Source organism: Paroedura picta, chromosome 15 (assembly GCF_049243985.1).
Source record: "Paroedura picta isolate Pp20150507F chromosome 15, Ppicta_v3.0, whole genome shotgun sequence".
In the NCBI taxonomy this organism is placed as follows: Eukaryota; Metazoa; Chordata; class Lepidosauria; order Squamata; family Gekkonidae; genus Paroedura; species Paroedura picta.
Genome location: NC_135383.1, coordinates 25,497,149 through 25,524,557, shown reverse-complemented (window position 1 = coordinate 25,524,557; position 27,409 = coordinate 25,497,149). Strand labels below are relative to the sequence as shown.

The window sequence follows — 27,409 nt, the reverse complement described above, 5'->3', positions numbered from 1 at the left end:
GACAGGAGTTGAAAGGGCAGTGTTCACATCCCCTCCCGCTGCTTTTCTGCATGAACCAAGAGGTGGGCACAGGGCTCTTTAACATGAGAGGCAACAGAGGCCTTTGCAGAGTTCTTCCATAATCGTGTTGTTTTCAGGGGCTCGCCAGAGCACACAAGCAGAGAGCCTCAGCCTTGGTGGACCAGAGGGGGAAAAAAGAGTCTTGAATAAAGCATCTGAACCGCATAGAGTAGGAGGGCTCTGACAAAGCCTCTCGGCTCCTCCTCACCAGAGTGACTGGCAGGGGAAGCTTTAGCTGAGCTCTCCCATTTTATGCAGATTTCTCGTTTCTACACTCAGGCAAGGGGCTCTGAACCCCTTCTGTCCTGTGTGATCAGAAGCAGAGGCTATTGGTAGAGCCCGTCCCCTGTTATACAGTTCACCAAGACACAGGCCAGGGGCTCTGCTTGTAGCCACACTGAAAAGGAGGGCCTTAAGGAAACTGGTGGGTCGTAAAGCTTAGAGTGCCCGATCTGGGAGACACCAATCCCCACTCTGTCCTGCAAGTTCGCTGGGTGCCCTTGGGCCAGTCGCACGCCTTCATCCTAGCCTACCTCACAGGGTTATCGTGAGGATAAAGTGGAGGAAGGCAGACCGATGCAAGTCCTTGGGAGGGGCATCATTCTAGCCCAGGGGTAGTCAAACTGCGGCCCTCCAGATGTCCATGGACTACAATTCCCAGGAGCTCCCTGCCAGCGAATGCTGGCAGGGGGCTCCTGGGAATTGTAGTCCATGGACATCTGGAGGGCCGCAGTTTGACTACCCCTGGTCTAGCCAATGAATAAATAACGGTGTGGTAGGGAAGGGTTTTACCAGAGCCTCTACTGCTGGTCCCACTGGAGAGGCGGAGCCCTCCAACCACCCAGTTCTGCATGTCACTGCAAAGGGCTCCTAGGAAGTGGCTCATGTAACTCCTGTGAGGAGAGCCCTTGGCCCTGGAGGCTGTCACACGACCTCCTCTTACATGGTGGGAAAGGTTGGAATTGCTAGACGAGCACAGGAACCGTTGGTGAAACATTCCCTGTTCTTTTTTCAGTCTTGAAGTGCCTGCACGCAAGGTATGCCAAGGACGTCTTTTACACCCATGCCGGCTGCAGCCTGGTGGCCGTCAACCCCTTCCGACCAATCCTGTCGCTCTACTCGCCCGAGCTCATGAGAGACTACCATGCTGCCCCCCACCCTCAGGTGAGAGCGGAGAGGCTCAGAACGGCCCCTCTCATAGAATCATAGAATCATAGAGTTGGAAGGGGCCATACAGGCCATCTAGTCCAACCCCCTGCTCAACGCAGGATTAGCCCTCAGCCAACAAAAGTGCCCTTGTTGATCCAGGACGGGGAGGAGGGTAGAAGTCTAATGTGCATGTTCTGACCCTCATAGGAAGGCTGCTTTTGACCCCTCCCTGTTGTCCTGTTGGGGGGCCAGCATCATGGCCGCTAAGACCCTCAGCCCAGCCGAAGGCCTAGCGCCATTTGGGGACGCCAAGCCTCCCAGCCCCAAGCTTACACAGTTACCCTGATCCACCTGGGGCAACGTCACCAACATCTGTTGGCCAGGGCCAGTGAAGAGACTTGGACAGGGGATTGCTGTTATTATATGGGGTTTATCTGAAAATGTTGCTGTTATTGTAAGCTCCCTTGAACCACAAAGAAAGGCGAGATGTAAGTGTTCGGATAACATGCAGGATGCATTTTCAACCCCGAGGGCACCATGCCATTGCTGTGTGACATGTGTAGTTACTGTCCTTGGGTCACCGAAGCCCCTGCAGTCATCCCAAGTCACCTGGAGCAACTTTGGCAGCGCACCCTGCCTTCCGCATCTGCCAGTTTCTAAACTGAAGCGTCTTCCCTCCCTATCAAGCAGCAGTTTTTCACTGATCTTAAATTATTTGAAACTAAGACCCCTTTCACAAGGCCCTTCTAATTCAGATGTTGTCTGTTTTTGGCCCAGTTCTCAGAAAAGTGATAGGGGTTTCATACAGTGGATTTAACTCTCTTAATGAGCTGTCACTGAAGTTTTCTGGCCATTTGAAACAGAGTCACAATTTTTCACCATCCTTTTTCACTGGGCAATCTTCCTCCACCTTTTGCTTTTTTTTGACCATTCTAAGTTGAGCGCTATAGCACTATACCAATATGCTGGTGCCAAGACATCTCCGTGGTGCTGCTGTAGCACTGAAATGGTCTAGTGCTATAGTGCTCAGCTTAGAAAGTTCCAAGGATGGCGCTACTGGAAATGCTCAAACATTTTAAACAGCACACTTCAACCATTCAGCAGCGCAGAGAAGAGGCGAAATCAGAAGGAAGCAGTTTACCTCGAGAATGGTTCAACCCTGTTTTGCTAACCAGATGCGAATGGCTTCTTATGAAGCGGTAAATAAAATACGTTAGCAGCCAGTTGCTGAAATGGCTGTGTCTGAAGTGACACCAAAGATCTATTAGCAGCCGGCTACCTAAACAGATTACAAAGGCTGTCTGAAAGGGGCAGAAGACTTGGGAGTGAGTCTGCTTTTGATTGTCACATTAAGCATGGGTCCAAAGGTGGATCAGCCATATGTTGCAATTAAAGGTAAAGGTAAATGTATCCCCTGTGCAAGCACCGAGTCATGTCTGACCCTTGGGGTGACGCCCTCCAGCGTTTTCATGGCAGACTCAATACGGGGTGGTTTGGCAGTGCCTTTCCCCCCCAGCAAGCTGGGTACTCATTTTACTGACCTTGGAAGGATGGAAGGCCGAGTCAACCTTGAGCCTGCAGCTGGAATTGAACTCCTAGCCTCATGGGCAGAGCTTCTGACAGCATCTCTCCTGCCTTACCACTCTGCGCCACAAGAGGCCAATGTTGCAAATAGTGGATTGATAAGGAGACAGTATAGCAAATGTGAGATGTTCTAGCTCCTTCCTTTAGGCTCCGTAATATCGCCTTCAGTCCACAAGTCTCATTTTCCCTCCTTCAGAAGTTGGGAACTTTCACTCAGTTCCATCCAGCAGCGTCCTCCATCCCTCTAAATGTCACTGATGTGCTCTGATTTTCTAGGAATTAAAACCTCACATCTTTGCGGTGGCTGAAGAAACCTACCGAAATGTCCAAAGCCAGATCCTGCCAGTGAATCAGTCTATAATTGTTAGTGGCGAAAGCGGTGCGGGGAAGGTAAGGGAAGAGTTTCCGGAAAGCTCCTTTCGGGCTGTGTGCATGATGCTCACGTGGCAGCTTGCATGCGCAAGAGGATGCTGCAGATCAAAGTTTTTCTTCCTGTGTAAAAATCTTAACGCTTTTCAGAGCTGCAAAGAGCCCCATGGGTTGGATCCTGTGGATCTGTCCTGCAAGTGGAGGTACTCTGGAAGGATCATTCCCAGACCCAAGACACTGGGCATTTGGTAACAGTGCCTTCTCGCAGAGACAGCCCACCTGCCATAGAGCCATAGGATTCAGGCCCATGCCCAAGTACTTTGGCTCATCAAAGAGGAAGGTTTAGCATAACCTGATGTTCTAATTTTCTGCATGCAATGTTCTGCATGTTATATATGGAAGCATGAAGGGGAAATGCACTCTTTGTGGAGCTGCCCTTGAAGACTGTCCAGATTCTGTGCTGTAGCTTATAAAACACCTCACTTTTTATTTTGCTAATTCTTGTTGCTTTAATTTATGACCTGTTCCTTTTATAACTTCTGACCCTCCATGTAGGCATTGGTTGTTGAACATTGTTACTCTGCTGGTCTAAGACTGCAGTACTACTAGATAGGTGGCCATCTTGGCTATAAATTCTTTTGCTCTGGACCAGGGGTAGTCAAACTGCGGCCCTCCAGATGTCCATGGACTACAATTCCCAGGAGCCCCCTGCCAGCATTCGCTGATGCATTCGCTGGCAGGGGGCTCCTGGGAATTGTAGTCCATGGACATCTGGAGGGCCGCAGTTTGACTACCCCTGCAGGACATTCATCTCCCTCCCTCTATTGGGATCGTCTGCCGGTGGCTGAAAACCCATTATTTCATTTGAGGTATCCTCAGTAACAGTTACTGTCCCTCTTTCTTGCTTATGGTGTTGCTTCTTTATGTTTTATTTCATTGTTTTATCATTTTGAATATATAATTTAATTGTTCAAACATTTTACTGTTTTTTACATTCACCGCCTTGGGGATCCATGATGGGGTGGAAAGTTGGCTTAAAATGGTGAGGATGATGTCATCCATCCAGCCGTGTCCGACCCTCGGTGATTCTATAGGAAAGTCTTCGCCATGCGCCCCTGTCTCTGGCCGCTTCCTTTAATTGGTTCATGGTCATCCCTGTATTGGCTTTGATTGTGTCCAACCAGCGGATCCTTTGGCGACCACGTTTCCTTTTGCTACTGACGATGCCAAGTATGAATGATTTTTTTTAACGAGTTTGATCGCAGTGGCTTAAAATATATTCTAAATAAATAGAAAGCACACACCCCTGTGGATGTTACAGTCCTGATATCTGTTGTTGGGCAGCTCAGGGCAATGCAGCCGGTTCCCCTGAGCGTTTCTGTCAGGGACGAGTGGCAACTTATCTCCAATCCGTCCTCCTCTTATGACTTGGTTCAATGCAATCTTTCTCCCTCCCACGCAAACACCCCGCTGAAGGAATAGCAGCCAACGGCTCCCGTTTCTGGTTGTTTCTCCAGACGTGGACGTCCCGTTGCCTGATGAAGTTTTACGCGACGGTGGCCTCCTCAGGGTCCGCCCCCCAAGGCAGCGTCAGTGTGGAAAGGATAGAGAAGCGGGTGTTGGATTCTAACCCAGTGATGGAAGCCTTTGGTAAGCATGAGCGAACGCATGCAGAGCACACACCCTGCCTGATCCTTGCTAGGTAGAATCTTGGTCTAGACCAGGGGTAGTCAAACTGCGGCCCTCCAGATGTCCATGGACTACCATTCCCAGGAGCCCCTGCCAGCAGGGGCTCCTGGGAATGGTAGTCCATGGACATCTGGAGGGCCGCAGTTTGACTACCCCTGGTCTAGACCCACTTATCACCGCTTTGCTCTACCGAGTAGTAAACAAGATGGGTCTCTGCCCCAGGGAGTTTCCGGTCTCAGATCCGCCATAGTGGAGAGGAAAAGGGGAGCTGGAAAAGAGGAAGTGATGACATGATCCCGTTGGTTTAAAACTTTTTGAAGTAGCACCTGCCAAAGACAGACGGTAAAGTCATTTCCAAAGCTCTGGAACTCTTCATGGTAACCTTGCAAGAGGCAGCAAAGCGGTCCCAAGATAAGCATGCACAACTACTGTAAACACAGAATTTCCCAGTGAAGCTGACTTCTTAGTATCTTTTCTCTGCAGTTGGCATGGGTTGATCTGACCAGTTAGTTCTCCTCTCATGGTCACTTGTTCTTTGTTTTTTCAATCAGAGTGCATTTCACCTCGCCTGCTTGGCTTCACCATTCCAATATGGCTTCACTCTGGTTCAGTTTTTACTTCCACACACCACCTTTTTCAACTTGTACCTTCTGGCCAGATTCCAGTGCAGCAGAACCTGAAAGACCAACAGGATTTCCGGTGTACAAGCTTTTGAGAATCCCTTTGTCAGACATGAGTAGGAAACGACTGATTTTTTACTTGTATTTGACAAAGGAAGCTCTCGCTCCTCAGAGCTCGTCCCCTGGAAATCTTGCTGGTCTTTAAGGTTCTGCTGGACTTGCATCTTGTTCTTCTCCTGCAGAATAACGCTCTTGCCCACCTGAAATAGACAAAAGAAGCTTTGCTGCCCAAAAGCTTATGCTAATCTCCACCGTGCTGCTAGACTTGAATCTGCAGACCAACCTGGCTATCCCCAAAAGCCACTGGAACAGCTGCTATGCCCTTTGCCAGGTCTTTCCCTGCTATTTTCTCTGTCCCCTAATAACATACAACAATCTCTAGCTTGTCAGCTGCATCTTCAGTCACTTGCATCTTGGATAAATGGGCTTTTAATTATTAATTTGCCCAATAATTTAAAATGTTTTGTATAAATGCATTCATAAAACATATGCTGCCCTTATGCTAAAAGCAGTGGGAGAGGGAGCCGTTTAGATGGCTTGAACAAAGTTATCTAAATCAGGGAAATGTCACAGGCCCCACACTAGATTCCATTTCAGAAGCAGAGAGGGGGGAAAAAGCAGAACAGAATGCTGGTCCTCCAAGGCTCGTCTTGTTGGGTCCTCACCGTAATGTGGTCTGCTGCATTTTCCTTCTAAGGAGAAGTCTTACACCACCTCTCTTCTCATTAATGTGTTGGAAATTTTGTCTATACCCGTCTCTCTTTTCTGGCTGACTTTGCAGGAAATGCCTGTACTCTGCGGAACAGCAACAGTAGTCGTTTTGGGAAGTACATCCAGCTTCAACTGAACAGGTAAGACTGGAGTTCCAGGGACTGGTGTTGTCCCTGAGCTCATGGACATCACTGCCAAAGGGCATAGGGCAGGGGTAGTCAAACTGCGGCCCTCACTGCCGAAGGGCATAGGGCAGGGGTAGTCAAACTGCGGCCCTCCAGATGTCCATGGACTACAATTCCCATGAGCCCCTGCCAGCATTTGCTGGCAGGGGCTCATGGGAATTGTAGTCCATGGACATCTGGAGGGCCGCAGTTTTGACTACCCCTGTTCTAGGGGCACCTAAGTCTGCCATGAGACTATGCTCAGGGAATTGCATAGGGCAATCCTTGATTATCTTTTGCGAAACCCTCTCTGGGGAGGTGATGGGGAAGACTTCCGCCTGAGACCCAGGAGAGCGGCTGCCGGTCTGAGCAGACAATACTGACCTTGATGGCCTCATTCGGCACAAGGCAGCTTCACAGGGTGTGGATGCAGTTCAGAATATTTGCTCAGGCCCTCTTGGAAACGTGACGGGTAGGCACTAGCTTTTCAAGACGGATGCTGATTCTGTCCAGTTAGTTGCAATCGGGTGGCATTGGTGATCGGCATTTTAAATTGGTATTGTGGTTAAGAGTGGCGGCTTCTAATCTGGAGAACTGGGTTGATTCCCCACTCCTCCACACGCAGCCAGCTGGGTGACCCTGGGCCACTCATAGGTCTCTGAGGCCAAGGCCTTTTCGGTCCTGGCCCCGACTTGGGGGAATGAGCTCCCAGGAGAGCTGAGGGCCCTGACGGAGTTGGCAAAGTTCCGCTGGGCCTGCAAAAGGGAGCTCTTCCGCCAGGTCTGTGGTTAAGGCCAGGTTCGCAAGCTCAGGGGGCCCCCCTCAGTCTCCGTTACACGACTGCAGAAGGTAGAAGGTATTTTGCTGTCTCGGTATTTTTGGACTAAGTTGTTTTTAGAGTTGAGTTTTATGGGGATATATTTATATGTAACCCGCCTTGAGTCCTAGGAGGAAGGCAGGCTATAAATTTAATAAATAAATAAAATAAATCAAAGAGCAACAGCGTCTAACCTTTTTTCAGATCTCAGCATCTCACAAGTGCTTCCATTCAGACATTCTTACTGGAGAAAACCAGAGTCGCCTACCAGGCTCCCCCGGAAAGAAACTTCCATATTTTTTATCAGGTTTGTGTCAAGATTTGAACACAAGACTTTTTTCTGTGAAGGGGACAAGAACTTGCACAGTCAGTATACCATTCATCTGGGGAAGATCCAAAGACGGTCAAAGAACTGGCTGTTTGCACAGAATCCTTTTCTTGGCTGTTTTATTAGGGAGCAATCAAGAGGCAATTAGGCGGTATGGTAAGAACACCAGAGGAGCCCTGCTGGATCAGACCAGGGAGGGTCCCTCCAGTCCAGCCTCCTGTCTCACTCAGTGGCCAGCCAGTTCCTCTGGAGGGCCAGCCACAGGGCAGAGAGGCTGAGGCCTTCCCCTGGGAAAACCCTCTGAAGAGACCTGTTGGGTCAGACCAGGGATGGTTCCGCAGTCCAGCCTCCTGTCTCACTCAGTGGCCAGCCTGTTCCTCTGCAGGGCCAGCCACAGGGCAGAGAGGCCAAGGCCCTCCCCTGAGGTTGTCTTCTGGCTCTGGGAATCAGAGGCTCAAGTACCTCTGAAGATGGAGGCTCCCCTCAGCCACCAGGGCTAGGAGCCACTGACAGACTTCTCCCCCATGAATCTACCTCAACCCATGTTTACTCCGGTGGCCATCACCACATCCTCTGGCAGCACATCCCACATTGGACTCCCTCTCTGTGTCAAGTAGCGTTTCCTTTGTCTCTCCTGAACCTCCTGCCCAGCGGCTTCATGGGCTGCCCTCGAGTTCTAGTGATTTGGAAGAGGGAGAAAAAATTCTCTCTGCCAATGGTCTCCATTCCAGGCACAGTTTTAGAAACCGCTCTCATCCCCCCCCCCCCGCCCCGAGTAGTCTCTTTTCTAAACGGAGAATTCCCAGACACTTCATTCAGCCTTTCCTCCCAGGGAAGGGGCTCCCTACCACAGGTAGCCATTTCCTGGGAGTGCTTGTTAGAGTAACAAAGACTGTTGTAAGTCGCTTTGGTCCTAAAAATCGTAGGAAGGGCAGTGAGTCCCCCCTGCTTAAAAGAGGAGCTCTGAGGCGTCAAGCCAAAGTTCCATCTAGGCCAATTTCCACTTTTCAGGAGTGTCCAATCAGATGCCCTGCAGAAGACTGCAAGGAGGACATTGGGGCCAAATCCTGCCCCTGTTGTCCGACACACACATGCGCACAACTGGCTCTTAACATAAAAGAGCTGCGGAAGAGCTGTGAGCCCTGGGAGAACTTCAAGCCTTCCGTAGGGCCTGCAAAATGGAGCTCTTCCGCCAGGTCTACGGTTGAGGCCGGTGCCAGAGGAAGAAGGTCTGAAGGGCCCCCTAGGAAGATATGAGGTCATGCTGGCTCTATCATCGGCGTGACCAGTTGTTGCATTCACTCGCCACCCTGGCTGCTAGCCTTCCGTGATAGGGAGGGCTTAGCTCTTTTCCCACCATCTGTTGGGTTTTTATAAGGATACAGGTTTTTAATGGGGTTTTACTTGGCGATTTTATTATATTAGACTCTTATGTAACCTCCATGAACTGGCATGCCAAGAGTGGCGGCTAATAAATATTATTATTATTAATAATGATAATAATAATAAATAAAAAGTTGGCCAGTAACTCTTGACAGAAATCTCCACGGACTTGTCCAGTCAGCCTTTAAAGCTGTCCTCTTCGATTCTTCTCTTGCTTTCTAGATCACAAAAGGAGCCACCCAAGAGGAGCGACTGGAATGGAACCTTCCGGAAGGCTCCACCTTTTCCTGGCTGCCCAATCCCCAAAAAGCTGCAGAAGGTGATGTTTTATAAACATGGTGTTGTAGAGCACCTTCACTTCTTGGTCAAGGCCGTCATCTAGAGACAAACGAGTCTGTTATTTCCATACTGCTCTGCGTCGTGAGACAGAAAACTGTGAGGAGTTAGCTTGGAAAGGATGGGATTGGGATGGAGCATTCAAAGAACCTTTTAGAAGCTTCTCAGGGGTCAGTTTAATTTCAGAAGAACTTTATATCAATATCTTGTTTGAGTGGCTCGTAAGTTGCCCACGGGAAAGCAACTTCGTAACCAAGAATTTCTTAGCACGGGAGAGGTTCCATTGCTGGGCTTGGTCCAGCCTTTCTCAATAGGGGTTTCGTGAGACCCTGGGGGTTCCTGACGGCCCTGGAAGGGTTTCCCACGTGGGGGGGGGGTTAATTAATTAGTATATGGTTTTAAATTTGTTAAACATCTATCAGGTGGTATGACCCCTCCCCCCCAAAGTGACCAGTGATGGGCCTGGAGGGGATGGGAAGGGGAGGGGCCCCAAGTAGGCGTGTCATTTATTGGGTGATATGACCATATATGGTCATGTTGACCCATTCTTCTCCCAAAAATAGCCAATGATGGGCCTGGAGTGGGTGGGCAGGGGAGGGGCCCCAGGTGGGCGTGTCCACAGCTCTGCTTCCCAACCCCATTCGGCACAATTGTTTCACTTCTGGGGTTTCTCTAAGCCTGAACAACGTTTCAGGGGTTCCTCAAGGGTAAAAAAGTAGAGAAAGGCCGGTTTAGTCATTGATCTAAGGCTGTACAAGATCCGTTGCAGCTCATCTGTGTTTGGCATTCAAGGAAGTGGGCAGATTTTCTTCAGGAAATCTGAAGAATTTTTATTCAAAAAATAATAACGGGAAGGGCAGTGAATTGTGAAGACTATCATCTCCTGCTTTTAAAATATGAGAACTATAATTACAAGGGTCACTGTGGGTGATCCGTAGACAGAGGGGGATCTGATAAACGGCTGGCTGAGATTTCTTTTTCCAAAGGAGCATTTGCTGCTTGAAATGTATTTTGCTTTCACCCAGATCCCTTGCACGAATTAAGCCTGCTAGCAAAGGTCCCCAACCTTTTTGAGCATGTGGACACCTTTGAAATTCTGACACTGTGGGATGGGCAATAAGACCTGCAAAAAGCCTGCAAACACAAGGTTTTGATCTGTGGGATGAATGGATGCAAACATAGATTAAATCAGTTCCACCCAATTTCCATAACTTGATAAATGTCACAACAAAACAAAATCAGAGTCCAGTGGCACCTTTAAGACCAACAAAGATTTAATCAAGCTTTGAATAAATCTTTGTTGGTCTTAAAGGTTCCACTGGACTCTAATTTTGTTTTATTGTGCTGCTTTAGACCAACACGGCTATCCACTTGAATCTGATAAATGTCAATGAAACACCCACAGGATTTGACTTCCCGTGTAAGGTATGGAAGACGACTAATGGAATATGAACAGGCTTTGTAGGTGTGAAGGCCTATGGTTAAATTAGGACAAAATACCAAGCCCTGGAAGTAATTTTGATGCAGCCTGCTAGACTGTTTTCCCTCTGTCACAGGTATGTGAGCATTGTGCTTCCCACGAAGATGTGACAGAGCTCTTTGTACTCTCCCCAGCTGCAATTGAGTGGATTGAAAATATAAATATTAGTATTTAGGAGGATTGGCCAATCTGTCTGCATAATTGTTGTACCTGCTTGGCTGCATATTGTGTATTCTATGCTTTCTGTGTGTAACTCTGCTAAACAAAGTAATACCAGCTACAAAATGGCTGACTCAGGAGGCAGAACCAGTCACAAAATGGCTGCTGCAGCTCATCCTCGGCCACAAAGTGACGATCCTTCTGCTGTGGCGGCAGCTGCTACCAAAGCAGCATGTTTTAAAAAATCTGTACAGCCAATAAAATGCCCATGGCCAATTAGAAGACTTGCCAGGCAAAAACCCCCACCTGCCCCTGCCCGCCTTCTGCAAACAATTGGCAGGTGCCAAGAAAGGGGACCCCTGCCCTGGTGAATGGTGCCTCCTATTTTGAGAGAAGTTCCAACTGCAGGCCTGTGCATCATGCTCCAGATATGACAAGTTAGCTGATCATAGATTGGGCCGGGAAGGGCAGGCACTTCTTTTGCCCCGCTGGCACTGCCAAGGAGGCCAGAGCTGTTGCCAGCATTGGTGAGGGAAGAAGACCATTCTGTCCCGCCCTGACCCCTGGGACGAATCTAGCGGCCACAAAGTTGGCTGGTTTGTAGGAAGGTGCAAGCTGAGCCCTGGCCATCCCCAAAGGGTGCCGTGTGGTGGGCTAATGTGGGAGACCCTGGCTGAAGTCCACCCACTGCCACGGGAGCTTGCTGGGCGGCCCTGGGCCAGTCACTTGCTCACCGCCGAGCCTGCTGACTGTGTGGGGAGGATAAAGCGTATTATAAATCTCTTTGGGTCCTCACTGGGGAGGAAAGCGGGGCATAAATAAATGGCGGAAGGAAGAGGCTCGCTGGTGTGGACCGCAGGCCTTAGTGCGGGGAGTTTGTGCCAGGGTGGGCGGCCTCCCAGCAGAAGCCCCTCGCTGCTGGGACTGAGAACAAACAGGCAGAGAGGCAAGCTACAGCATTCTGGAGTAATGCTACCGTCTAACCCCGAGGTCTCTTTTCTCCCCCCCAGAGGACTGTTTTGAGGTGACGCGAGAGGCCTTGTTCCACTTGGGTATTGACTGTTCCGTGCAGAATAATATTTTCAAGGTCAGGTGAAATGCAGTTGCATAGCGGTGCTTTTCCATACTTAAAAGACGGCTCCTGGAGATCTTATTAATATGCATGACCCTACAGAGACGTACTTGCCTAACGCTGGTGGCTGGCTTGCCCGGGGGCTCCAAAATTCTCGGGTTACAATCCGTGGAAAGGGACTTCAGGTTTCTAGTCTCCTGACACCTGAGAGGACTACTGGCAGCTTCTCTTCCCGCTTTCCTAACAGTGCCTGGATCCTGGCTGCTGGTGCCGTGGAAACGCCCAAACCGTCTTCTTCCCGTTGCAGGTATTAGCCGGGCTCCTCCACCTGGGAGACATCCAGTTCTTGGAGGCAGAAGACGAGTCACAGCCCTGCAGAGTAGAAGACTCCGCCAAAGGTGAGAGGGCGCCAGGCCGTGCGAAGGCGGGGTCCTCCGTGGGCTTCCCCCCTGCCTGGGAAGGCGTCCTCAGGGCTGCATGGCAGAAGCCCCCCCCCCCTTGCTTCTCTTTTAGGGCCACGCCAGGTGAGACGTAGGGAAAGGTGGGATTTGATTTCGGCAGTGCGCGGTGGATTAAGAAGCCGAGGGGGGGGGAAACGAGGACAAAAACAATTGGTGCTTGTGGGGAAAGAATCTTTAACATTTGCGCGATTCCTCAGGCGGACAGCCTCAGAATATGGTGAGAATAAAAACAATATTCGGTGCATCATTGTATAAAACTAAAACACATTTAAAATGTTCCAGTGTGTAGAACCGATACACAGAGCGTGTACAGAGTGTACTATGACATATCACTGGTTTCAGGCTATTTTATTTGAACCCTGGAATTAATTGTAATAGGGTAAGATAATGTTTGTAGCCGTAGAAAAGAGCGAGGAGCACCTTCAAGGCTAGCAACATTTGTGGCAGGGCAGGAGCTTTCCGGAGTCACTGGGGTTGGGTGCTTGGCGCCCGAAGTGGCCAGCACCGTGGCGGGGGGGGGGGGGGGTAAGGGGAGGTGTGGGCGTCGCCAGGGGCACCTTTAAGATAAACTAAGTTTTATCCAAGGCATAAAATTTGGTATGCGTGCGTGCTTCTTCAGATCCGTTGAACCGAAAGTGAACAGTCCCTCCATATAGAGGGTAAACAGCAAATCAACTCTCCCTTTTCCTCTTCCTCTTTTAAGATCCTTTGTTCACTGCTGTTGTCCTGGAGCAGGGGTAGTCAAACTGCAGCCCTCCAGTTGAATGCTGGCAGGGGCTCATGGGAATTGTAGTCCATGGACATCTAGAGGGCCGCAGTTTGACTACACCTGCTGTATAGGATTTATAATAAATTCTGTGGTTGGGCTGCGCAGCAGGCACTGAAGGGGGTGGAGTTACAGGGGTCCAAGCCATAGAGTGCTTCCCCTGCCCCCGAAAATCTCCCACATTAGGATTTTCTTTAAAGGTTTCCCACTGCTTTTTCTCCCCCCCCCCCCCCCCCCCGGGTTCTGCTGAAACCAGACTCGGCAAAGACGGCTTCCAGATTGCTTAATGTGCCCGCCGAACAGCTCTTGGAAACGCTGCGGATTCGCACAATCACAGCCGGGAAACAGCAGCAGGTCTTCCGGAAGCCGTGCTCCAGGGCCGAGTGTGGGACAAGGAGAGACTGCCTAGCTAAAGTCATCTATGCCAGGTATGTCCCTCCCGTGCCAGCGGGCTTCAGCTCACCTTTCCCTCAAGGGCCTCAGATAGGGATGGGCATTTCGGCTCGGCTTATCCGACCCAAAATGCCCACTCCTTGCATTCAAACAGTCTGTATCAGAGTGACCAAATTGTGATTCGGTCACAACTCGGCCCATTTAAATGCACCCTCCCCCCCCCACCCTCACACAAGCTTTTACCATCCATGGGGAGGGAGAGCATGCGCCAAGTAGCTGATAATGACATGCGCCCCACCCACTCCCTTTTAATCTCTTCCCAGCTCTGGAGGGATTTAAAGGGAGCGGAGAAGGGTGCCTGTCATTATCAGCTGTTCCCTTTAGAGCTGCTTGCCAGGCTGGTTTTTCCTCCCTGTGCCACTCCATCAGGCTGCAGGGAGCCTTTTCCGTGTCGCCTCGCAGGGTGGTAATGGGGACGAGGAAGTTTAGAGCTGACAAGCAGCTCTCCCCATGGGGAATGCTGTTTCCTGGCTCTTTCTTCCCAGCCTTTCAAAGGCAATGAGAAGTCATTTAAAGAGCTCCTTGCCCAACAGCTGATAATGGCCGGCGTGGTGCACTTTATATGCCTCCCAAAGACTTTACAACCAAGGTCAGGATCAGCGGTTTGGTGGGGGGCTCTCTAAATGACTTCCTGTGCCTTGGCAGGCTGTGTTGCATGCAAAGGCATTAGGGAGGCATTTTTAAAGAGTGCCACATTGAACAGCTGTCAATGACAAGTCAGCTGTTTGGTGGGCTCTCCCCCCCCTCCCCCAGGTAGTGGAGATGTTCTCTGCTGCCTGGGGAGGGGAGCATGTGCACCACCTAAAACTTTTCAGATTCAGCTGCATCCAGTTAAAGTGAAGGGTGCTTTGGATTTGACCCAAATCAATTCACGCCAACTCTGAAACAGTCCAGATTTTTTTTAAAGCATATCTCTAGCCTCAGGATCTTGCTGACCTCCCATTGGCCACCTCCGTTTTTAGGCAGGGGTTGGCATGTGTAAGAAGACGACAAAGAGTTCTCCAGACGAGAGGAGGCCGCGCTTAGCTGCTACGCCATGCTGGCTCTTGACAGCACCCTCACAGAGCCCCTTCCCCGTTGCAGCCTTGCTTGGCATGGAGGATGAGATCTGTGTCCCTGTCCCTCCAGCACTTCCACGGAGTGGAGATACGATGGGTTTGTGTGCTGGTGGAAATCCCCACTCCGCCATGAAAGCTCGCTGGGTGATCTGGGGCTAGCCACACATTCTCAGCCTAACAGGGTTGTTGTGAAATGGAATCTGAGAGAAGGTTGCAAGCTGGTTTGGATCCTTATTGGCGAGGAGAAAAATTATATCAATGTAATCAGCAGTATCTGCATTATATCACTCAAGAAAACTCACTTTATTCTTGGAGCTTAGGCTAGGCGGATAGAGAGAATGCAGTCTTCATGGCAGATTTGAACCTCTTTGGCATAGACTCTGTGCTCTGCCACCCTCTACTGGTGTCCAGATGGTTCAAATGTAATGTCCCTTGTGTGGCTTGCTCAGACCATCTACACCAGTGTCCTGTTTCCCAACTGGGTGACCTGGGACACTTCAACAGCACAGCGCAAAGACTTAAGTTGTCCCCTGTGGGGTCTCCATTTTGTCGGCATGACTAATAGGGGTTGGCAGTTCATGGGTGTGCCTAATCCCCTCTTAAGCCATCTGAGTCTAGTGGTCGTCTGGTGGCCACGAGTTCCATAAGCTCTTGGTCTGTGTGAAGGAGCCTCTCTGCCTTCTGAAACCCTCCATTTCACAATGTGGATCTAGAATAATGTAGGAAGAGGGAGGGAGTAACAAAGAAACAAACAACAATAATTCGACTCTTCCTGCCCCATAAAAGAAGTGGGATCCCACTTTTCCAGCTCACTGGGTGTTTATACTTCTCTTACAGGGCATTTGATTGGCTGGTGTCTGTAATCAATGAAAGCATATATGCCGAGTCTTCAGTGTGGAGCAATTTCATAGGTATAATTTCAATTCCTTGCTTTTCCTTGGTTTGCATCGTTCTGGTTTTAGGTCGATGGGAGGAGGACAAGGTGGTCGACCTTCCGCCTCAGCCACTGGAAACCTGGTTGGGCAGTGTCTCTGGTTTCTGCCATCTCAGTCAGGATTTCCCAGATCTTTTCAAGGATATCTAGCGCAGCCCTTAAGAACTAGAAACTTAAGTGATATTTGAAACAAAAGCAGGAGTTCTCCAGAAATTGAATCCTCTGCCTGACTGCACAGTTTCAATTTTTCTGTGCTCTCTTGGAACCAGAATCATACGATACGCCCTTTGGCTCTCTGTCCTGTGCATCGTCCAGTTGATGCTTTTGAAAAATTGGTAAACAGCTCTGGGCTGTTGACAGATACGGACCAGGGGCACTGTTGTCTGCTTGGGTTGTCCACGGACTGCCAGCTCTTTTTGTCTGCAGTGCTGGAAATGGGGAGAACTGAGTCTAGCTTGGAGCCCTGATTGCGAGTGGGTGGGCAGAAGGGTTTGGGTCGGTGCTTGGCTGGCTCTTGTGGCCCTTTCTTGCATGCCCAGAGAAATGCTGATGACCACTTTAGGGTCAGGAAGCAAATTTCCACCAGGCCAGACTGGCCAGGGATTGTGATTTTGGGAGGGGCTTCATCTGGGCATGGAATTGGGATCACTGTGGTGGGCAGGTAGTTGTGAATTTCCTGCATTCTGCAGGGGGTTGGTCTAGATGACCCTAGAGGTCCCTTCCAACTCTGTGATTCTAAAACTGGAGGAGACCCAGATGTGGTCACTGGACCAAAAAAAATCTATCCACTGTTGATTTCAATGGTCTGGACATCCTTGGTTATCATTGAAGACAGGAAAGATTCTCCCACTGGAACCATGAATGTTACATGCAGAAGGATTGGTGAAGTTTATTAATAGCATTGATGACAAGACCATGCTGGTCAAACAGCCAGTAGATTTGAGGCAGGATCTAAAGCCAACTAAGAAAATTCAGTTGGCATCTGGGTACCTTTTTGTGTTCTTCAAAACATCCAAAATCAATCCCTGTTCTCTTCATCTGATAGCTGAGCTGCTTTTAAAAAGGGTAGTGAATCTTATTGTGGCATTTTACACCGAAAAGTGGAAACTTAAGTCTGAAATGACTTATTAACTTGTTGGAAAGTGGATATATACTTAGTAAAACCTGCAGATTTGTGGGGGCCAGAAACATGGTGGAGTTCGTATTCCGAAGAGAGATTCTTCAGGCAGAATGCTGAGTTCTGCACAGCCTGGCTGGCGGGGAGGGGGATTCAGAGCAAGGGGAGGAAAGCAACTGAAGGCCTTGTGCTTCCCTCCCGCAGGCCTGCTGGACGTCTATGGCTTTGAGTCTTTTCCCGAAAACCATCTGGAGCAGCTCTGCATCAACTATGCCAATGAGAAATTACAGCAGCACTTTGTTGCTCATTTCCTGAAAGCTCAGCAGGTAACGCCCTTCAGGAGACCTGCCAGAGGACTTCGGTAGGCCGGTCATTCCTCTCCCCCTTTGAGGAGCATTCATGAGTTTATGGCCAAGTCATTGGCTAAATTGGCCACATCTCTTTAAGTGACGGGAGAGGGAGCTAGCTTTGCATGAGCCGTCCTGGCAAGGCACAGGTGGCAGAGAAGGGGAAGCCTAATAAATGCTTTTTTCCTTTGGAAACCAGCCCCACCTATAAGCGATTCATGATTTGAGAAAGGAAGGTTTCCATCTGAGGCTGCTACCTGGGTTTCCCAGGGCCTGGTCTGAAGGTACCTTCATGGGCTATCTTGCAGAAATTAGGCATTGGAACTCCAACATTTATCCAAGTCTGGTGTGGAAAATAGCCCACAGTACAAATACCTAGAGCAGGGGTAGTCAAACTGTGGCCCTCCAGATGTCCGTGGACTACAATTCCCAGGAGCCCCTGCCAGCATTCGCTGGCAGGGGCTCCTGGGAATTGTAGTCCACGGACATCTGGAGGGCTACAGTTTGACTACTCGTGACCTAGAGACAGTGCTAGAGTAGGAATTCGACATTGTCACTGTTGGGATATCGTCTGTCTGCTCCGCTAAGCCGTTGTTTACCTTGTTTCCCTAGGAAGAATACGCCGCGGAAGGCCTGGAATGGTCTTTCATCCATTACCAGGATAACCAAAGCTGCCTGGATGGGATCGAAGGCAGCCCCACTAGCGTCTTTTCTTTGATGAATGAGGTTGGTCTGAATCGCTCCCGTTTCCCTCCAGTATTCAGCACATCTGTCCTCTTCCTACAGCTGGGGCTGTTTTGGGTTTTCAGTGTCAACCCAGACATCTCAAACCGACTCCATTCAGTTTAATTGGATGAAATGGATTTCCTTATTTATTGTAACATTTCTTTGCTTTTCTAAAGCTGCAGTGGACACAGTGTATGGTCAAACCCATAAAATGTGCCAAATTGATTTTATTTTATTTTTTTAAATAACCACTGATTGAACAGACCGGGGTCTGGATTCTAAACCCACTGCAAAGCATTGGGGTAAAAGTGATCTTAAAAGGCTTGCCCAAATACAACAGGCAATTTAAAATGCAGGAGGGATCAACATTCCAGAGGTGAAGGGCCACCACTAAGAAGGCTATCTGTGAGCTATCTGTGAAGGTTTCCATGCCCCCCTGCTTACACCAGGGAAAGAGCCTGAGCTCAAATCGCCCCTTCCTTGGGTCCTACAGAATGTGGAGAGCCAAAAGAATCACACCGGAGTCAAGCTCTTGTAGAAAGGTATATTAAAAGTTATTTTAAGCAATAAAGTGATTAAAAAAATACAGAACCTCCTTATGAGAAGGATTTTAGCACTTCCTAAAGGATCTCCAGTGGGGGCTGAACTGGGACTACCATCCATAAAAGCACGGGTCAACCTAATCACCATGGAATGCTGGCTGAAATGTACACGAACAATTCTGAAGTCGTCAGCAGTCAAAACCTAGAGCCCACTTCCATTACAGATCGAATCCATCTAGATCAGGGGTAGTCAACCTGTGGTCCTCCAGATGTCCATGGACTGCAATTCCCATGAGCCCCTGCCAGCGAATGCTGGCAGGGGCTCATGGGAATTGTAGTCCATGGACATCTGGAGGACCACAGGTTGACTACCCCTGATCTAGAGTACATAAACAGTATTGTCTTACATTGCTCTATCCCAGACAATCTAATCAGGCCTGGAAGCTCAGTGAAGGAGCTCCAGAAATGGATCTATCAAATGCACACAGTTCTGGATGATGATATAATTGCTCAGTCCAGAGCTGTCCCTCTTCTTAAACGTTTCAAGAGAATTCACTGCAGATCCTCATATCTGGAGAGTTTGCCATCCTTAACACTCAGGATGGCATTTACTCATTTAAGGTTCCAATCCTTGCCCATAGCGGTGTGTGGTGGTTGATTCTCCCACCTCTGAATGCATCTGCATATGTGATAGGGGAGTGACTGAGGACCTCACGCACTGTGTAATGGACTGCCCCCCCCCAATGATGGACCAAGAGGCAAGTTTATTAAAAGAATACTCCCCACCACCTCAGGCCTCTCAAAAACTGAGTATATGATCTTTTTATTGTCTGACATTGACGCCTACGTTACCAACAGAGTTGCACTGTTTGCTCTTGCTGCTAGGAAAATTAGGTCCAGATTGTGCAATTAGGATTAAAACCCTAATAATTATGGCTCCTTTTTATCTGTAACTTTTAATTACCATGTAGGAACTCAATCGACAACTTTTAAACTCCTTAATTTTAACTGATTTTTGTACTGAACAGTCAATTTGTTTGAAAGGGCCAATGGCTGACTAATAAACTGACTCTGAATCTAAAAGTTATTTAAAGGCTGCAACAGTATAAGGTAGCAGGGCAAGTAACAAGCAGGGCAAGTTTAAAGGGGGAGGGAAGCCCTGTGTCCCCCCCCGGCTATAGCTGGAAGACAAGAATAGTCCAGCAGTACTATTCTCTCTAGAAAAAATACCTTGCCCTTGTGCACAGTTCAGAGTCCAATAACGACTGGTTGGCAGTAAGGCCTGCGAGGAGGCTGGTCTCAAAGGTGCCGTTGGACTCCCGTTTTGTTGTGCTGCTTCAGCCCTCCCTGAATCTCTCTGGGGGTGGGATCCAAGGCTTCGAGGCCTCGTGACTCCGTGTTCTTGCTTCCGTTCCCAGGAATGCCGTCTCAACAGGGCCTCGGATGCCAGCCAGCTCCAGACCCGGATTGAGGTCGCGCTGTCCCACAACCGGTGCATTAGCCGGGACAGGTTTAGGAAGAAGCCCAATTTCATCATTGCCCATTACGCCGGCAGCGTCTGCTATCAGGTGGAAGGCCTGGTAGAGAAGAATAAGGTACAGATCCCGTTGGGAGTTGATCACCATCTACTTACCAAAGTACTTTCTGTGTCACCCATCAGTCCTGCTTAAGTGAGGTGAAGCCAACTGTTACCCAAATTGCTGGACACGTGTCCTAAAACACGTATCTTTGAGCTTGTGGGGAATATTAGCTCAAATGCTGCGAGAGGGGGGTAACTTAGCGTTATCGGATCGTTACCTTTGTATACGAGGGTTATTCCACCTGTAGGAACTCAAGGCAAACACAGATTTAAATGGTAAAATGTTAATATAAGCTTTTATTGAAAGGAAAATAACAAAAGTACACACAAATAGCTAACACACATACAAGCAGTCATATAGAGAAGGGGGAGGAAGAGTGGAAGGCTTGATAGTTACCTGTCCGAGGAGTGGTGGGTCAGAGGAAGGAGCACGAACCAGCGTGGGAGGTCCCGGGTTGGAAGACACTCAGAGTGTCTGTGTGAAGCCACAGTTTTTATAGGATTTTGGGAAGGGGGCTACGTGCCAAGGCTCAGGTAAGCATGTGCTGGAAGTTTCCAGGGTCCCCAGAGATTAGGACAATACCTGGCCAAGTGGGGGGGGGGTGATGGCTGTAAATGGATTTGGATAAAGGTATTAATGGCTCTAAGGAAGAGAGCCATCAGGTCTAGCTGGCAGGGTGTGGGGAGGAAATATCCCCTGGCAGAGGGGCCAAGTGTGAAAAATGTTGCAAGACAAAGGATTTTCCTAGGAGCCCTTAGGCAAACAGGAAGAAGCCAGTCCACTCACTTAGAAATACAATGGGGGGGGGGGGGTCGAGAGTAGGGCATGGAGGCACCTGGATTTCCAAACCTGAGGCAGAGAGCAAGATTTAGTCTGGCCTGGCTTGGCTGACCCTAGCAGTGTCATGGCTTTAGCTTAAGCCTAGACTATTGTGGGGTGCCATTGGTTATAGAAGACAGTGTGCCAAGGCATAAGGCAGGGATCCTGCCATGCGTAACATTCCCCCCCTTCTGTAGTGAATTATATGTCCAATTTATTCACTACAGACCAATGTATAATGCGTTAGTGGCGGCAAAGATTGAAATTCAGACTAGAAATTCAGAGAGAAAAGTGGGGCCATCTTCTGCCACTACAAAAACTACAAAAACTTAAGCCAAATTAAAAACAAAACACATTTAGGAGGGGTTTGGGTGACTTAAGGAAAGCTGTGAAGTTGCCGTTCCTCTTTACCACAACCACTCAAAACTAAATGCAACATGCATGAACTATGAAGTAGCTAAGCGTGAGGTGTCCACCATATGAATAAAGCAATGAACCAATGCAAACTAATACGTTGAGCAAGACAATCTAGCAAACAATAGACAAAAAGCAAATGCAGTGAAAACCAAATTCTATGCAGGCAGGAAACTGTGGGCAATACCTGAGCAATATTTTAGAATGCAAGCATTAGGCAATCCTAAAAATGCTGGCAATGAATATCAAGCAATTTCTATGAAGCAGGCAGAAAGTGTCAGAAACTAAAAAGTTAGACAATGAACTAAGCAATGGCTTCTAATAAGCAATGCAATAAGAACAAGGTAAAGCTAAGCAATTTAGCAAAACTTATATACATAAACTAGCAAACTATTTAAAACTGATACAGGCACAATGCAATAGACAGTGAGTTGAAATACAGGGCACAATACAATTTGGAATACAGACAATACAGTTTGAAAAACTTCCTCCCCCCCTTGTCCCATTGGTAAAGGTGGGAGTGAAGCTGGAGATTCCTTGAATAGTTGAACATGAGGATTGATGAAGATGAGCAACTGGATCAGCAGTTGAATATGTTGATATATATATGCATATATATATTTTGTTGTTGTTGTAAGATATTGCTGGATGATGTTTGCAAACACATAGAATGGTAAAGGGGTTCCTCCATGGGGGTAAAAAGCAACTTTGGCGAGGATCTATTTTATGAGAGAGCCACTGGCAAGAGGTTGTGGCAACAAGCAAATAGCTGGAGATGTGTGCAGGTCCGGGTTAGCTTGCAAGTTGATCTTCTTCCCCCCCTCGTGACTGAAATGGCAGGGGAAGAGGCAGTAAAGGCACTAATCCAGGGCGTCAGAGGGTATGCAGGGTCAGAGATTGCACATAGAAGAAGCAGCAGGCAGGCTGGGCAGCAAGGCTTCATACAGCAGGAGCTGGGGTAAACAGCAAGCATCAGTAGTTCACCAGCAAGTAGGCTGGGGCAGAAAGCGCAGAGCAGCAGGTCATGACCACAGGACACCTCCATAGCAAACGCAGGCAGAGGATCGCTGTCATCTTGACCAGGTCAGGTCTGGAGGTTGGCGAGCAGGATACAGCATACAGGCAGGACCATCAGGAATTGGTTGTGATGCACAAGCCTGGAGCCTCCTTAGGGCAGACTTGGCAGATGTGGGTTGCAAGAATATTTGAGTGGCCCAGGGCATCAACAGCACAGTGGAGCTGAAGAGCTCAAGGGGGAGACACCCAATTGAGAGAGGGACAAAGATTGACAAAAGTTCACTGGAGAAGTGTGTGCAGCTGCAAAGAGTGATGCTGCAAAGTCTGTTGAGGCTGGGCTCAAGTAGGCACCCAGCCTGATGGATATACAGATTAGGAAAAATACTCAAAAATTTAGAGTTTTGAAGACAATGAACTCAAATGAAAGATTGGAGCAGAGGTGTGCCCCCATAAGTGACTGTCAAAAAGATCTACTGTGGTGGGTGCCCACCATTACCTTACAGAGACTGAAAATAGAATTTAAGAGGAGCTAGATGCCATCTCCAGGGAGGGAGATGGAGATTAGAGTGCAATCATAAAATAAGAGAAGGAGGTTGCCAAACTCCTGATGAGTTTGGGAATTTGAGAGAAAACTGATAGATTACTATGGGTGGCTGAAGCAAGATGCTTTGTAGAAATACAGAAAAAGAGAGGAAGTCCTTCAAGTAGTTTTTGGAGGCTAGGTCTACTGGCCTTCTGCACTGTTGTGTAAAAAGGAGCATTCAGAAAAAGAATCAAAGAGACAAAATTAAAGGTTCCTGCAAACATGTAGCACATGGTCTGTGAATGAATAGATTAGCAGCTCAAATACAAATATATATATGAGGGGGAAGAAAAGAAGAATTGCTAGATAGAATCTGGTCAATTGCTTCCCAAGTTAATAAGCACAAAAAGAAATAGAAGCTCTGATATGCAATAGATTAAAAGCATAAGCAGAAAACATACTACAGATTTTTCTCTATAAGGAACATAAGATAAATCAAAACACAAAAAGAAAGCTTCAAAAACAAAACTTGGATTGTGATCTATAAAGATCTTGCTATAAAGAGCACAAGAGAGGACTCCTAATTAAAAGAGGACTCAAAAACATGGCAAAAGAATTTGCAAAATATTGTGGATTGACATAAACAATCTAAAAAGTTAGAGCACATAAGCACAAATCTAAAAGCAAAGGTTTCTAGAAACTTGTTTTTCAGATTGAGATCTGCCTGCTGGTAGGCCAGGCTGATTAGATGTCAATTTCTTCTTTTAAAAGTTACATTGGAGTACTGTTGAGAATATGAGTGGGAAAGAATGAATGAGAAGAACATGAAGATGAAGTCAGAGTCCCATTACACAATAGTGTGTCAAAAGAATGGTGTTTTTAAGGAGGAAAGACTGTTCCTCTGTACATACACAGAGTGCATTTTCATAGGAGTCAGGCTGAGTGGAAGCCTGAGTACCCAAAATGAAAGGTCTGTATGAAGCTTTCTAAACATATTCAAAACAAAAACAAAATTGCAAAAACAGATTTTTAAACAAAATTGTCTTATGCAAAGAGGGAAAAAAATGTTAACTGCCAATTAAAATTTGAAATAGGAAGTAAAAATGTCAGAGGGAAAAGCTATGGAGGGAATGCTTTTTCTCAAAGAGAAAATATTTCAAATATTAAAAGCAGCCAAAATTGTCTTAAAATAAAAACTAAAACAAAACATATTTTAGAACAGAACTATTTTACTGTACTCTCCCCCCCTTAGATTCTCTCTGAGGTAGGGGTCAGTCTTTAAAGAAACAAAACTTCTTCCCTTCCTGATTTGGGAAGAAGGAATACTTTCAGTCCTTTGTTATGTGGATTAGTTGCCTGGATGGGGGAGAGCAAGGCATGAGTCATGGGGCTTAGTGCCTAGGAGGGCAGTTAGACAAAGAGAGTCTGTTTTAAGATTGCAAAATAGTGGCTGTTTCAGTGTGACTGCAACTATAGCTGGAGGCTCTACCAATTGCAGCCAAATTTAAAATTTGAAAATTTGAAAGTAAAAATGGAAGCACACATGTTAAATTAACTCAGTGGCACTGGAACCATTTGTGGAAGTTGAGAAAATAATTGGAAATCTGTTAACTTTAGGGAAGCTAAGAGAAAATTGAAAAGGAATGTTGTCCTTGCAACAAATTCTTCCCTGTTAAAATAATGGTTGTCACCTTGGATTTTGGAACTCTGTACAGGTTCAGAGGCAGGGTTTCCTTCCTGACTCTGTGATGGGGGAACTGAGAATATTTCCTCTTCTTTAAAGACAAGAGGTGAAGCTGGGTTACTGGATCTTCTGTATTTTCTTTTCAATTTATTATCTGTGTGGCTTTGGAAATCCAGGACATTTTGCAAATGGGTTTTTACATTTAAAAGTTCACCCTGGAATTCCTTGTTTTTCTCATTAAGATCCTTAATTTCTAAATCTTGTTTCTGGGTAAGTGTTTTAAATTTCTCTATTTCCTTCTGCCAATCCTTAGGGGATTCAGAAGAAATTTCTGTGGGCCTAGTTCTTGTCTCCATCTCTGGCTCATATCTGAGCATTTTCCTGGTTTTCCTCTTCCTCATGGCCTTCACAAAGGCACACATGAGCACAGATGTGGGTTGGTTATCATACTGGGTCATGTCTGCCCCAGTATTTCTAAGTTCCCGCCACAGAAAAATCCGGTCCCTAATTTTATTCTGCCACTGAGGGACAGAATCTCTATTAGGTTTGGGATTGTTCTGGGGGAAGTTATTGGAAGAAAAACCACTCTGTGGCTTATCCCTGTTTTGGACAGGGGAAGGTGGCTGTGGGAACTCTGCCTGGTGGAGGGAGAGTCTCCCATATGCTAGGACAAGCTTGTCCAGAGGCTGCTTATGGAACTGGGCCATGTCCAGTCCGGCTTTCCTGAGTCTAGCCCAAAGATGTTTCCGCAAAGAGGCATCTGAGCTCTGTTGCTGATTGGGGGCTGCTACGCTCGGCAAAGGATTCCCAGATGGGGGTGGAGGAGCGATAGCTTGAGAGCTTTGGGAAGTTCCTGTGCCCTGTGCAGGCAGATTCTTCCCTGCTTTGAAGCTATTGCTTCTGCCGTTGCCTCTCGGGCCCTTTTCCAATTGAGCCCGTGGTGGGTCCACGTTCCCGTTCCCTCTAGGGCGGGAATGGGGGCCATTGTTGGCATAGGTGACCACTTGTACTGGCTCCTGACTACTCTGTCTCTTCTTCCCCGATGGAGGAGGAACTGGACCTGTCAATCTCACTATGTCCGCGATGTGTCGGAGCTTCTCCTCAAGCTCACCCCAGTTCAAAGAGGCTGCATTGGTCGGGCCCATCATAATCCGTGTTGGATTATTGATGCCTCCCAGGACGGCCTCCTTGAACTCGGGAGTGTTGTACTGGGGGACACCGTTGCCGTCCACCCGGACAAAACCAGATAGCAGACCCAAGAACTGCTTGCGGCTGCAATATACATCTGCACCCTCATCCGCTTTCTGCCTGTCCATGTAAAACAAGCCAGGGAGCGGCTGAGCTGGCCAGAGTATTCTGGCTACCTCGCGGATCCACTCTAGACGCGGAAGCGTGTTCAGCCCTCTAGATGCAACTGCCGAGTTCAAGACAGCTAGGTCAGACCCTGACATGCAAAGTCGCGCTAGCCGGCACAAGTCCTCCGCAGTGGCATCAGTGTGCTGGTAATAAACCACCGAAAGCCACTGTACTCCAGTGTCCTTGTCTAGAGGTCCAAGCCAGTCTGCTACTACTTTAACCTCATGTGGTTTCCAAGCTAGGGTCTTTCTGATCTCTTGTTGCTCCACGGGATCACCCTGGGTGGTCCGCTGAACCCATTCAGTTTGGACTGGGTTTGCAGGGGCCAGATTTACCCAGTCAGGGCTTACTGGTAGACTGCTAACAGCCTCCTCTGGCAAGGGCTCAGATGGAACCAAACTTGGCAGACTGGGAAGGCCATTAGGGCAAATGACAGAGATCAGGGCATTCTGACTCCCTAATCTCTTTTTCAGGGCTTCTACTTCCCTGTAGCATGCATCATGACTGACTTGTGCATGTTTGGCCACATTGTTCTCCACTAGGAACTGTGCAGCTCCCTTGATCTTAACTAGCTCTGCTTCTAGCTCGAGAATGCAAGCCTCTGCTACCTCAGCTCTCTGCCCTGTGGCTTTGAGCTGGCTCTCCAGCCTCTGGATGGTTTGAAGCTGATGAGCCTTCTCCACCCGTGCACTCAAGCGCTCAGTTCTCATGTCCTCCATCTCGTCAGAGAGGTGGATGATATGAGCCTCACGCTGTTCGAGCTGAGCTACCTGATCCTTCAATAGGGCATCCTTCTCTTCTAGGGCATGTTGCAGCTCAGCAATCTGGGCTACACTGTCCTGAAGGGCAACAAACATACCCCAAGTGGCATAAGAGTCCTTACTGCCACCCCCGAGCTTCCTGGTGTTACACCATTCTTGGAAAGCCTCGGTAAGGGTTTCCAGGGGGTTGGAGCTTTTAAAAGCTCCCGGGCGCCAGGGGTTCTGGCCGCCCTTCTTGGTCACCCAGAGTGTCAATCTGTCTGCCGGTTCCTTACGGGCAATCAGGCCAGTCAGATTGAATCTGGATGCCATTTCTTCCTATTAATTTCCAAGATCTTAAAGGGGACGGGGCTTGGTTTTCTGGCTTCTTGTCACTGGGCAAGCAAGCACAGAGGGGATGAGTTTAGGGGCAGCCGCTGCTCGTCTCTTAAACAGCAGGGGAGAGAGGGAAAAGGATCCCGTGGAGTTTAACCTCTTACGGGTATGGCTAGTTTGTTTTTGGCTGAGAATGGCCGGGGCTCTTCTCAGTTCAGGGCAAAAACTACCAAAAACCAAGCAGATGGCTGATTTTTCCAATCAAGGTTGCCAGAGCGCACTTGATCCTCGGGAAAACCACCGAAAACCTGAAGGTATTTTTAGGGAAGAGATCACTGGGGGATTTTCTTGCGGCTTCTATATCCTTCAAAGCGGCAAGGGGAAAAGGGGGAAGGGCTCCCGTCAAGGCACGTCCTTACGGGGTTTGGCTAGTTTTCTTATTTTATACCGAGATGGCCGGGGCTCTCTCTCGATTCAGGGACAAAACTACCAAGAAAACCTGAGGGTACCGGCTAATTTATTTGGTTAGGATCGCCCTGGCTTTCCTGAACACGG

General features: G+C 48.2%; 2 protein-coding genes across 9 annotated transcripts in view; one reads left to right on the top strand and one right to left on the bottom strand.

Moving 5' to 3' along the window:
- The window catches only part of MYO19 (myosin XIX), a 54,556-nt gene that overhangs the window by 11,255 nt on the left and 15,892 nt on the right, over window positions 1-27,409 (top strand). For all 8 annotated transcript variants that reach the window (XR_013226886.1, XM_077312579.1, XM_077312584.1 and 5 more), the window contains exons 4-16: window positions 1,076-1,224; window positions 3,070-3,183; window positions 4,680-4,812; window positions 6,313-6,382; window positions 7,428-7,530; window positions 9,157-9,253; window positions 11,920-11,996; window positions 12,289-12,379; window positions 13,465-13,636; window positions 15,557-15,630; window positions 16,975-17,096; window positions 17,730-17,843; window positions 19,804-19,980. Coding sequence is in view for 7 of the 8 variants with exons in the window: in XM_077312579.1 (XP_077168694.1) it covers window positions 1,076-1,224; window positions 3,070-3,183; window positions 4,680-4,812; window positions 6,313-6,382; window positions 7,428-7,530; window positions 9,157-9,253; window positions 11,920-11,996; window positions 12,289-12,379; window positions 13,465-13,636; window positions 15,557-15,630; window positions 16,975-17,096; window positions 17,730-17,843; window positions 19,804-19,980 (1,493 nt within the window). In the remaining variant the exon portion in view is untranslated. The remainder of the gene's footprint in view (window positions 1-1,075; window positions 1,225-3,069; window positions 3,184-4,679; window positions 4,813-6,312; window positions 6,383-7,427; window positions 7,531-9,156; window positions 9,254-11,919; window positions 11,997-12,288; window positions 12,380-13,464; window positions 13,637-15,556; window positions 15,631-16,974; window positions 17,097-17,729; window positions 17,844-19,803; window positions 19,981-27,409) is intronic.
- On the bottom strand, window positions 19,365-27,173 carry LOC143824839 (uncharacterized). The gene is made up of 2 exons (XM_077312587.1): window positions 20,362-27,173; window positions 19,365-19,962 (listed from the first exon to the last, which is right to left on the bottom strand). The coding sequence occupies exon 1, from the start codon at window positions 26,849-26,851 to the stop codon at window positions 24,290-24,292; it is 2,562 nt and encodes an 853-aa protein (XP_077168702.1). The 5' UTR covers window positions 26,852-27,173; the 3' UTR covers window positions 19,365-19,962; window positions 20,362-24,289.